This window comes from Sebastes fasciatus, chromosome 12 (genome assembly GCF_043250625.1).
Source record: "Sebastes fasciatus isolate fSebFas1 chromosome 12, fSebFas1.pri, whole genome shotgun sequence".
Lineage (NCBI taxonomy): Eukaryota > Metazoa > Chordata > Actinopteri > Perciformes > Sebastidae > Sebastes > Sebastes fasciatus.
In genome coordinates, this window is record NC_133806.1 from 13,529,605 (window position 1) to 13,541,948 (window position 12,344).

The following is a 12,344-nucleotide window of genomic DNA, read 5'->3' on the forward strand; positions in this document are numbered from 1 at the left end:
GCGTGTGAAGGCATGTGGCCAGGGTCACTCTTAAGACATTTACACATATTATAGACTTGGTTAAGTGCTATTAGTGCCTTGGCAGTCATGACTAATGCAATGTCTGGGTGAAACAGAGCCAGAGGGTTGAAGCTATTGGGCTCTGAATGAAATGCTTCCAGCAGGTCATTGCTATAACTGGAAACAAATGCCAGGGTCACAGATGGTATTCTCAATTTGGATGACAGAATGATTTTTTTTTTCTTACAGTAATTGTAGTCTCAGGGGTGTCTGTGTGTGACTACAAGTCATGACATCATTCACTAAAGATTTGCTCGAGTGCAAGTTTATCTACATGTGTAGAACAATCTCTGATGTGATCACTCAACATGTGCTCACATCCCTTTCACACATGGAAACCTCACTGCCGCTGGGATGTAGACTGTAGTATACTTGGCCTCATGATAAAGTATTTTAAAGAGTGGCACTTCAGGAGTTCATGACCACAGGTGAGGGTTGGAACATAGACAGACTGAGAAATGGCCTTCAGGCTCAGCTCCCTCTTCACCACAACAGTCCAATAAAAAGTTTGTTCGCACTGCATCAATCCAGACAAATCTCTTTTCACTACTGCAGTGACCTCCGCCAAAGAGATAGGCAAGTTAGAGTTGGGGTGCAGACTATAGGTTGGGCGTCCCTGGATCACGTTCCGGCTGGGGACTTTTGCTGCTTGTCATTCCCTGTCTCTCTCTCTCTCTCTACTAGGGATGTGACGGTGAGGAAATTTTCCCACCGTTAAATAAACTTGTGACAACACCAGTGTTACCGATTACACTGGACATTTTACAAGAAAAGATGACGGTCAGTATCTGATCAGATACACAGTGAATCAAACATATTCAGCAAGTTTCTCTGTCATCATACCTGAGTGCCCTGCTCAGCTTGTCGTAGTTCATTTGGGGCTTACACTTCCTGGCCCCCCACAGCCGGGCCACTTCATCCGGGTCCTTGATGACAAACTCGCCATAGTCCCCCTGCCAGGCGATGACATCATGATACTCTTCTTTCCTGAGCAGCTCCAGGATGAAGTGCCACAGCTGGATCTGCCTGGACCCGGGGCTCGACTCAGGCTTGTAAGCCCATTCTGGGAAGGCGATCCCTGTAAAAGTGAGATAAAGAGAGCGTGAGGGTTAGCGTGCGTCACTGGAGCGCAACAAATAACAATGAATGATGTTGTGGAGAGCACATGTTGTAAATTAAACTGAAAAAAACTGTTTTTTGCTGACAAGAGTGCATCTAATGTCGAACAATTGAGTGAGACAGAACTCAAATGAACCCTGAAAAAATCTTGTTCGGTTCTTTAGAGAAATTCAGACTATTGAGTGGAGGTTTTTAGGTGTCATCTTAGGTGAATTTAGCTGTCTTCACTACTTTCAAGTCTTCCCTGCATTTTTCCTTTCACTCTCAAGTCAATCTTTGAGCAATTTTTGTAGGTGATTCTTAAGCAATATCTCTTTTATTGGACAGTTTGACACACTGGAGAGCAAGAGCAAGGGAAAGAAAAAGTAAAGGACTCCAAACAATGACATGAGAAGCATTGTAGCAGGCCTTAACCTGAATCCCCTATAATATGACTACATCCACATTAAGCTGGTTAAATCAGACTAAAACAGCGTTTTTCAGCATGTAATTTTTTAAGGAAAAAAAAGTCAAAATTATCAATTCCAGCTCCTTAAATGTGAATATTTTCTGGTTTATTTACTCCTCTATGATAGTAAACTGAATATCTTTGAGTTGTGGACAAAACAAGACATTTGAGGATGTCATCTTGGGCTTTGGGAAACACTGATCGACATTTTTCATCATTCTATAGACCACACAACTAATCGATTAATCGAGAAAATAATAGACAGATTAATGGACAATGAAAATAATCATTAGTTGCAGCCCTAAATTCATACTCGTTCAATTGCCTGATGACAGAAACAGACGAATATGTAATATGTAAAACAACTATACTATGAATTCGGCTGTACACACACAGTATAGGTGACCACACTAGAGCAGGAGGACACTGAACGGAGGTGTAACTGGCTGGCAGTCGACACAGTCACCGGCTGCGTCTGTAGTCTAGTCACAGGCGGGGGCTGTGTGGCGGCGAAGTTAAGAAGGTAACATTCTGTTTAACTTTTTCTGCGTTTATTTATTTTTAATATCAATATAGACGATTATAAGGCACAGATGTTGTCATGAACCTGTATTTATGGTGATTTTGTCAGATGACGTCGCAACCATAAAATCATGATTTTGTCAGCTAGGCTGTCTGGCTCACGCCTTACCAGATGTTGGCTGTGATGCGGTTTAGTTTTTTTGCCGAATGAAGAGGGCGCAGAAGGAGATTTGGCCCGATTTATGTTGTTCAGGTGTTTCACTGTGGACAGAGGTCTCTACTAAAATGACCTAGAAGTGCTTGCGGAGATGCAAATAAAAATTTCGACGGCTTAATGTGGAGGTAGACTAAGGGTTTTGTATAAACCGCATTCCTCTGCTGTCACTACCGCAGTAGCTCTTCACAGGAAACACACACTCACACTGAAACTACAATACTGAAAGTTGTAGTGTAAGTGGGCTTCATGGAACAGTCAGGCACATGAAAAACCTTTCCACCTCTCCTCCACCTCTTTCCTCTCATGCAGTCACTCTTTCCTATGACCGGAGGAAAACAACATGGCTAGTCATCTCTCCTGTCTATCCCTCCATCTCTCTCTCCACCCGCCGCCCGAAGGAAACGCGGAGTAAGAGACGCAGAACGAGACTGTGGGCGCGGGTATATGACTGTTTGCATGAGCATGTGTGTGCCCAAATGTACGAGTTAGAAAGAGTTTCTGTGCCAGCGCTCGTGTTTGAAAATGTTTATGCAAGTCTCCCACTAACATTCTGTCGCCTGGGTGGTCAAGAAAATTTGACACGACATGAGCAAAATAGACTATTACAGTGTAATATTCAGCTAGATATAGCCTGGACTGGATTTTATTTGATCAACAATCATCTTCATAACATTGTGAGGAGATGGAGTTACCAAAGAAATAGCACCCACCCTGATAAAAGTGTCGTTGTGCAGGACATTTAATACCAGATGATGTTATTTTATGATGTTGCAAATAATGTTAAGCATCACATTACACTGATGAACCAGAAAAATAGATGTAATGAAATGCAATATAATAGTGGATAAGTGTTCTTTTCCTATTTTGTCCAACTGAAGTTTATATGGAGGATGATTATATATAATGCAGTCTAATAAAACTAAAAATTAATAAAAGTTGTACATTTTTAAAAAGTAGTATTCATTACAGGGCTATTGTTTTACAAGGGACAGGGGGTTGTATTTTTCTATTCCAACGATTTTTTATTATTATTACTTCCTTCTTTGGGAGGACATGGAAAGACATATAAGGCTAGCGTGAAACCAGTGTTTGCAATGCGTTTAACTGCACCGCATGCAAATGGCAACAGAGGAAATGAGACCGGCTGGGCTGGAGATTGGAAAACAAACAGGCCCAAATCAACAGATTATGGATGTGAGGGCTTGTCAATGGATTTGCTGGATGGCAGCCTGGAGGCAGAGATAGATAGCCCTGATAATCTCTGCTGCTGCACTGGCCTGTTCGGACCATTTAGTCACTGTTGCATAACACTAAATAATGTTGATAGCACATCTGCCAGACATTTATGAATCTCTACATAATACTGGAGCCTTTCATCAACATGAGTTACAACTTTATTCTTTTCTTTTACTTTTTATATGATATGTAAGAGACCAACCAGAAGCAGGCATATTTTCCAGTTATTCGTTAAAAATAGGCACTAAGATACTGTATATTGATCCAACTTTGTATTTATTTTTCTTCTGCTTTTTATCATTCTTCTTACTATTTATTTATATAATTTTTTAAAAATTATTATTTGTATTTTTATTATTACTATTATTATTATAATTTTCATGCTTGAAAAGTCTTTGTGTTCATGTGGTGTCAATGTTGTTTATGTAATTTCTGTTCATTTTATATCTCTAAAAATCAATAAAAAGAGAATTACAAAAAAAAGGCAGAGATAAGATACATTATACTGATACAATTCTGTGTTTATTAATTTTTCTTTTTATTATTACTATTATCATTTCATTTATTATAATCTTTCAATTATGATTTGTATTTTTATTATTACTATTATTATCATATTAATGCTTGAAAGATCTTTGTGTTGATGTGGTGTCAATTTTGTTTATGTAGTTGATTGAATTTTGTATCCCTAAAAATCAATAAAAAAGAGAATTACAAAAAAATAGGCAGAAAGGAAACCTATGTAGGCTATTCCTCACCACCAATTCTTGGTGGTTTTCCTCCAATAATAATGATGTATTAGCAAAGCATGGTCAATGAATCACTCAGTTGTCCCACCTACTCAGGAGTCATTTAGCAATTCAAAATAAAGATTTTTGACTATCAGTCAAACAATGTGCCTACACATTTTCCATCTCCAAATTCCAGACAAAATTTTATCAGCGTTGAATATTAAATGCAGATAGTAGGTGGCAGCTGAGGCGGTCAACAAACAGCCTGCGCAGGCAGTTTAGCTACAGATTATTGTTCTTTATAACAAACATCACAATGTGTTAAGTGTGAAATGACCATTGGGTGTAAAAACAGCAACTGTGCCGTCTGTGTCTGTAATTTCTCAGACTTTCCAGACCTGCATAAGTAGGTAGCAGTTAGCACGCAAATGAAACACTCACTCACTGTCATTTGATTTCCTTTTTCTCTTCCCACCCTCCTCCTCCTCTTCCACTTTCAAACAAACACTTGTTGCACGATCAAACCCTGAGTGAGCTACAATCACAGAGGAACACACACACCGGGGGCAATCATAAACATACTGGCCCGGTTGTGCCTCCGACAATAACACATAATCACCCACACACACACTTCTACTGCGGAGGACAACACATTCTTTCCAGACGTAGCAAACTGATGGTGACTGTGTCAAGACGAGTAGAGATGTGACTGGTCAAATCGCCAATCTGGCTGAGATGAATAAACAAGTACGTGAACCTTTGGTGCTGCCGTCGAGCTGGAAATTGCTCCACTGAAGCTGCTCAGTGGCCAACAGTAGATGGCTGTTTCAACTGGGAGCTTTTAACGTGTGTGAAACTGTCTGCATGTAAAGCCGGAGTTGCTAAAAATTTAACATGCAAAGCTCATCGAACAGATAAATATTAAGGCTGTCAATCGATTCAAATATTTAATTGCGATTAATCACAAATTAATCGCAATTTTTTTATCTGTTCAAAATGTACCATAAAGGGAGATTTGTTGAGTATTTAATACTCTTATCAACATGGGAGTGGACAAATATGTTTGCTATATGTAAATGTATGTATATATGTATTATTGGAAATCATTAATGACACAAAACAATGACAAATATTGTCCAGAATCCCTACAGGCCCAACAGGGAACAACAGCTGCCAGTGTGTCAGTGTGCTGACTTGACTATGACTTGCCCAAAACTGCATGTGATTATCATAAAGTGGGCATGTCTGTAAAGGGGAGGCTCGTGGGTACCAAAAGAACCCATTTTCATTCACATATATTGAGGTCAGAGGTCAAGGGAGCCCTTTGAATATGGCCATGCCAGTTTTTCCTCGCCAAAATATAGCATATAGTTTGGAATGTTATTTAACCTCCATCGCAACAAGCTAGTATGACATGGTTGGTATCAATGGATTCTTTAGGTTTTGTAGTTTCATCTGATATCAGTATCTTCACTCTAGTTTTAAAAATGAGCTACAACCTTAAAAATCGCAAGTTGCGTTAATGCGTTAAAGAAATTGGTAGCGTTAAAACAAATTTGTGTTAACGCGTTATTATTACGTTCATTTTGACAGCCCTAATAAATATTAAACAGAAAACAACATCACAGCTTTTAAGAGTTTGACTTGTTTGTGAGCATGTGCATGTCTGTCAAGATGCATCTGTAATGATCGTTTTGACTTTGGCGTGGACCACAGAGGTCACTATACACACACATCATATTTCAGGTCCTTGAGTGAAATGGATCCCATGTAAATACTTGGAGGACTGGCAGCCGGGCCTGAGTGTGAATCAAGGCAAGAGGACATTCTCTACCTGAAATGACTCACTGTCATCAGCAACGGCGTATATAAAAGCGACGTGTGTGTGTGTGTGTGTGTGTGTGTGTGTGTGTGTGTGTGTGTGTGTGTGTGTGAGTGAGATGGCAGGGATTAAGTTTAGAGGAATGCTGAGAGCAAGAACAGGTGCCTTTGTCCTTCTATCCACCCAGAGTCCAACCCAGGCTGAGCTGTCTTGACTAACACTGGATCAGCTATCACACACACTCTGATCTGTTTCATCAGCCTTGTACACCCATGTACACCCAATAGGAGAATTTCAACGGGGAATTTTTGGAATCTGTGTATGTGTGTGTGTGTGTGTGTGTGTGTGTGTGTGTGTGTGTGTGTGTGTGTGTCTGTGTCTGTGTGTCTGTGTGTCTGTGTGTGTGTGAGAGCGTATGATCTGTGTGAAGTTAGGATGAAGAAGAGAGAGAGGAGCAGCAGGGAAGAGCCTGCAAAGCGCGACCTAACCCCCTCCACCACACTTAACCTCTCTGACCTCAACTCTCCCTCTCCCTTTCCTCCCTCACCCCTCCTCCCTCCCGGGGGAGACACCAGATAGCCATTACAGCATGCATGCGCAAGACTCACACTCTCACACACATACACACACACACATACACATAGACAGACTAGGCATCAATAATGTAGAGACTGGTGTGGAGGGTTGACGATAGGGGAGCGCCTAATCTCTGGCCTGGGACACTAGAGAGTGCAAGTGCGTCAAGAGGTGTGTGTGTTGGGACAAGTGAGGGGCAGGTGGTAGAAAGTGATGCAAAGGGGACGAAGAGGAGGAGGATGGGGGGAGGGAGTGCAAGAGGAGGGCGGGGGGGGGTTGGGGGTCGGAGTGAAAGAGAAGAAGGCAAGACGAGATGGGGTGAGCACTGAGACAAGTGGAGAACAGAGAAAAGAAAGTAGGAGGAAAAAGAGACGGGGGAGGGACATCGGGGAAACAAAAGTGGGAAGAGAGAGAAAGAGAGACAATGGCGAGAGTGGGAGAGGGGGTGGATGGAGGGAAGGATGGAGGAGGAGGAGGAGGAGGGGGGGAGGTTAAGGGAGCGATGAGATCATAGCTCGTCTGGTAGTCTGTTGTCATCCAGATCAGATTGCTTATCCCCCCCACCTCCTCCTCTGCCTTCCCTCCACCTCATCTTCCTCCTCCTCCTCTCTCGGCGTGCGGATGCCTCTTTTCCTCTGTGTGATCTAGGTGGCAGGCCCCTAGCAGACTTCTAACACTGCTGCTATTCCAGCTATGTGCGCCGGCGCTCACCAGTCCAACAATGACCTCCACTCTAACACACACCGCAACAGCAGAGAGGAAGGGGGTGGGGGGGGGGATGAGGAGATGAAAGCAACTGAGTGAGAAAAGAGTGAAAGAGAAAATAACAAAAGACTTGAGAAGATGAAGAGACTGTGTGCTGTGTTAAGGCTGGGTAAAGGGCAACTTCTTGGTCAACTTCAATAGATAACGTTGAAGATTTATCTGTGCATGCCTGCTGCATTTTGGCACAGTTACACATGTCCTATTTGTTGGAGTTCATAATTCATTTGTTGTGTCACTGCCGTTTCTATCATCCTTAGTTTTTGTCTTGCCTGTCTTGTGTTCTCTCAAAAAGCCCTTCTGACAACTTTGAAAATCCTAAACACAACTTGAAACATTTGAGAGCTGAAACAACTAGTTGATTAGCAATTATTTACAAGCAAAAAGGTCCAACTTTCAACGGCTCCAGCTTCTTAAATGTGACAATTTACTGCTTTTCTTTAACATACATGACAGTTTAAGGTCTCCCGTGGAGTTTTTGACCACGAGTAGCAACGCGCCAGGAAAGGCGAGGAAGAAGACTGCTAGCAAGCAAACATGGATGTAAACAATGCAGGCTTTGCAAATGTTTTATGAGAAGGGACATGTATACACACAATGCATTTGGGTGAGAAACAGTGTTTGTTTCCAAGAAAACTCCTCAGGGTAGCTTTCACTGAACAACTTTGTGTTTTGGACTGCTGGATGAACAAAACAAGGAATTTGAAGATCTTGGGCTCTGGAAAATTATAGTTTAAAGTTTAAAGAGGACCTATTATGCCTTTCTACTTTTTCCCTTTCCTTTAGTGTGTTATATAGTTTAATTTGTGCATGTAAAAGGTCTGCAAAGTTACAAAGTCTAAAGTCCACGCCAAAGGGAGTTGCTCTCCCCCACAGAAACACTGCTCCTGAACTGTCGGAAATGCCTTGCTTGAAGTCCCGCCTTTTTTCCATAACGTGGTGATGTCACCAAGTAACACATTTGAATAATACCTAGTTAGTTTGCTAGTTTGGCACGGTCTCAAACAAAGTTAGTTAGAGCGGAGCTGGAGCAGAGTTCGGTAGAGTTTGGTTCGGTTGACCAATCACAACAGAGTGGGCCAGCCGACCAATCAGAGCAGACTGGGGTTTGGGCGAGAGCTCAAACAGAGCGTTTCAGACAGAGGGTGAAAAGAGGTGTTGCAGCACAGCCGTATGAGAAAAATGAAGAGTTTTTTGAACATTAAAACATGTAAACATGTTCTAGTAGAAACCCAAAATACAAGTATGAACCTGAAAATAACTATAAAAGGTCTTCTTTACTAACTATTTTCTGACATTTTATTGACAAAATGCTTCATCAATTAATTGAGAAAATCAATCTTTGATGAAAATAATCATTAGTTGCAGCTCTAAAACATTTCACAACTACATCGCCTCAAAGGCATGATGACTGACTGGATCAGCGACCTGGGACTGAAGTGCCAGGGAGGGCGAGAGCTGATGGGAAGGAGGCAGAGACAGACGGGCAGTCAGACAAAGTAGTAGAGTGAGAAAAGAGATGAGGAGGAGAGATTCCCAGAGCTGCGAGTCCTACTGAGCAGCAAATCAACTGACAGGTCTGTGCCAAACTAACAGTGGAGTTGCAGACTCAGGATTTTTATACAGGGCCAGGGCCTCTGAACAGCCATTAGCGGCAGTTGGCTCACACCGTGCTACTTTAACCCAACTCAGCTTTAGCATGGATGTGGGAAACGACCAGTGCAAGTGTGTGTGGATGAAGGGGAGGGGGGGTGAGGTCACTGTCGGCTCTGAGAGTCTGTAAAAAGCACTAAAAATTGAGAGACAGTCGGTATTTGCCTATAGCACATTCATACACAAGTACACACAGCCTTGTCTTTGTCACAGCTGCTTGGATAAGTGAAACTGCCTGAAGCGCTGAGCTTGGGGAACAGAGAAGACAGAAACACAAGACCAGGAGGTGGAGGGGAGGGATGGAGGGATAATAAAAGACTTGGGAGGGTGAGACAGAGAAAGTAAGAGTGAAAGGAGGGAGAGAAAAGAGGAGGGTGGGCTCCGCAGGAGGAGGAGGAGGGTAATCAGAGCCCGTACGCCTGAATCCCAAAGTGACTGGACTCTTCCCACCAAGTCCATTAAAAATTCATTAGGCCAATACTCGAGGAAGACTAGAGAGTGAGACAGAGACATTTAGAAAGACATGCAGGGACATAGGTGAGGGACAGAGAAAGCAAAAGTTGGGAAAACATGGATGGGAAAAGGGAACTCAAAATGTAGCCTATTTATTAAAAATGCTAATATTTTTTTTAAATATGAGCTCCTGGAAGTAAAATATCAAAAATATTTTTAGATTTTTAGATTAAACTGCAACCTAAAAATGATACAATGAGCTAAATGTCTAATATTTGTTGTATAAGAAAAGTACTAAGATTTATTGTCTGGTCTACAAAATATCAGAAAATAGTGAAAAATGTTCATCACAATTGCCTCTCATAGGAATGAACGGGAGCCCGCCTCCAACGCTGTATCCAGTTCTCTTTATACATCCATGCGCAGTACCGATCGGGCACTCGCAAGAAAATGGTGGCGGGTAAAGACAAAGTTGATGTGCCTAAGTGCAAGCGAACATTTCAATTATCCTGGAAACAGGAGTTTTAGTTGGCGGATAAAACATGACAATTAACTAGTTATTTGATAACCTCTAATAAACAAAACAATTTGTATAGGGACAAGTACATATTTCTGACCCAGCCAGGCAAGTGAAAACAAACTTTCAAAACAAAATTAACGTTGAACCCTGCATGCATCAGTCTTTGGTTTCACAATATCAATTTGTGCCGTGAACTAGTTGACTGAAAACTGGATTTTCTGACTAAAAACGTTGGAAATGAGAGAAAAAAATGTTTCTGCGAGTGGCTACATGTTTCTTTGCAACATGTGTCTGTTCAAAAAGAGATGGTGGAATCAGCTGCCACCAGTGGAAATGTCTAGTGGAGATGCAGATTAGAAGAATGGCTGTTGACGGTTAGGCTTAGTTTCCATTTGAATTTCACACTGGTTTACTTTAAATTCTGCTGACCTTGAGTTAGACGATGATAAATAAGTAGGCAATTTGTTTGGTTAATTACACGAGCTTGTGATCGTGGTTTTATTGTAACATGCAGAGTAGATTTTACTGGTTTAGAAACAATCTACGGAAAAAATGTGGGTTGTGAATAATCCAGATAGAAACTAATTTCCCTTGGAGGAATTGTTCTTGTTGGAGCCAAGAGCGTTCATGCCCCCTGCTTCACCTGAGTACCGGGGGGTTAAACATACATCACACAGAAAAACATGTAAGCCTTGCAGGCTGCTCAACTATTCTTAGAGGTCACTCACAGTCTACATTTTCTATAGGCTCTTACTCACATGCCATATAGCTGCAGAGGAGAGAAACAGAGAAAGAGCAAGAGGGAAGAGAGTGCTTTGTGGCCTTAGAGGGGCCAAAAATAGCGCCACACACACACACGTACACAAACACACACACTGGGGTTATTGTTCAACAGTGTGAGAGAACACACAACATGGATGGAGAGAAGAGGGGAAAGTACAGAAGTGCTGAAGGAGGAAGAGGAGGAGGTGATGATGAGGGAACAAGTGGGACAGAGAATGAGGAGGACATGACGTAAGGTTTCGTCTCTCGGCCTCTTTGTATAGCTCGCCTTCCAGTGAACAGACAAGACGTCTTTTCCAGGAAATTGTAGGGGAGGAGCAAGACGAGAAAAAAAAAAAAAGCACGGGCGTCGGTCCATAGGGATCCTCTCTTCCAGAACAAGCTCCTCTCCTGCAGCCCTACAGATCCAGTTCACATGCTCGACTGCTAGACTGTAAACTTGTTAAGTCACAACATGGTTCCATAAGTTGAGAAAAAACAGGCTTTGAAGTGTGTGAAGAGTGTTTCAGGGTTGACTTTGAAAGCAGACACTTTAAGCCTACATGTGGTTTATCAACTGACTTGAAGCACTTCATTAAAAAAGCCGTTAATAACTCAAATGTTTTCCGTTTATGGTTGTACCAGTGATTTTGCATATTTTAGCCAATAAACTACAAATTACTTTACACTACTGCTGAGAGTCAACTATTTCTCAAAGCAAACCATACGTTTTTAGATCGATTTTCAATTTCACAGCCATTTATTTCAGTACATTATGAAAATGAACTCTCAGAGATTTGCAACTTGTTGGAGATAGTTAATCCAACATGGTGGACACTTGGTGACATGAGCTCGCCACACTAGTTAGAGTGAAGGTACTAGTATCACATGAAACTAAAAAATGTGTGATGATGTTAGTCCCCATAGTAGGCATTTTAATTGTAGTGAGACAATTTTTTGAAATGTGACTGCACTGTATAAAATGACCTGTGGTGACCTCTAGGATAATCACAGCCTCATGAAACTTTACAGCCACCAACTAGAGACCTAGGGCATTCAGAGGATGTATGGCTTTCCTAGGTAGATTGACAATAAGGGGGTTTCTGAGCAGTTTCCGGAACAGAAGTGCTCGACATCTAATCACCAAAAAGAAGAAGCAGAAGTTTCCAAATGTCAAACGTTTTTCATATCAAATTACAGTATGACTTTTTCTATGGTGTTCCTCAAGGTCTTGGTGTCTTAATGTGGTATTTGGAGGGATTATCGATCATTTTCATCAATTATCGAGTGGTAAAAAATGGTTAAATTTAGCACCAAATCTGAGTAATAAATGGTATCAACCCAAACATTGCTGCAACAACTTATGGGATAGAGCATGGGACTAGCCACCATATACTTAAATCATAATGATCTAAGCCCTTATATAATTTAAAAAATATATTTTAATAAATTAATTTATCTTT

General features: G+C 41.5%; 1 protein-coding gene across 1 annotated transcript in view; it reads right to left on the bottom strand.

Moving 5' to 3' along the window:
* Positions 1-12,344, bottom strand: part of erfl3 (Ets2 repressor factor like 3) — a 58,294-nt gene that overhangs the window by 16,689 nt on the left and 29,261 nt on the right. The window contains exon 2 of the mRNA XM_074653201.1: positions 904-1,138. Within this exon, the coding sequence (XP_074509302.1) occupies positions 904-1,138 (235 nt within the window). The remainder of the gene's footprint in view (positions 1-903; positions 1,139-12,344) is intronic.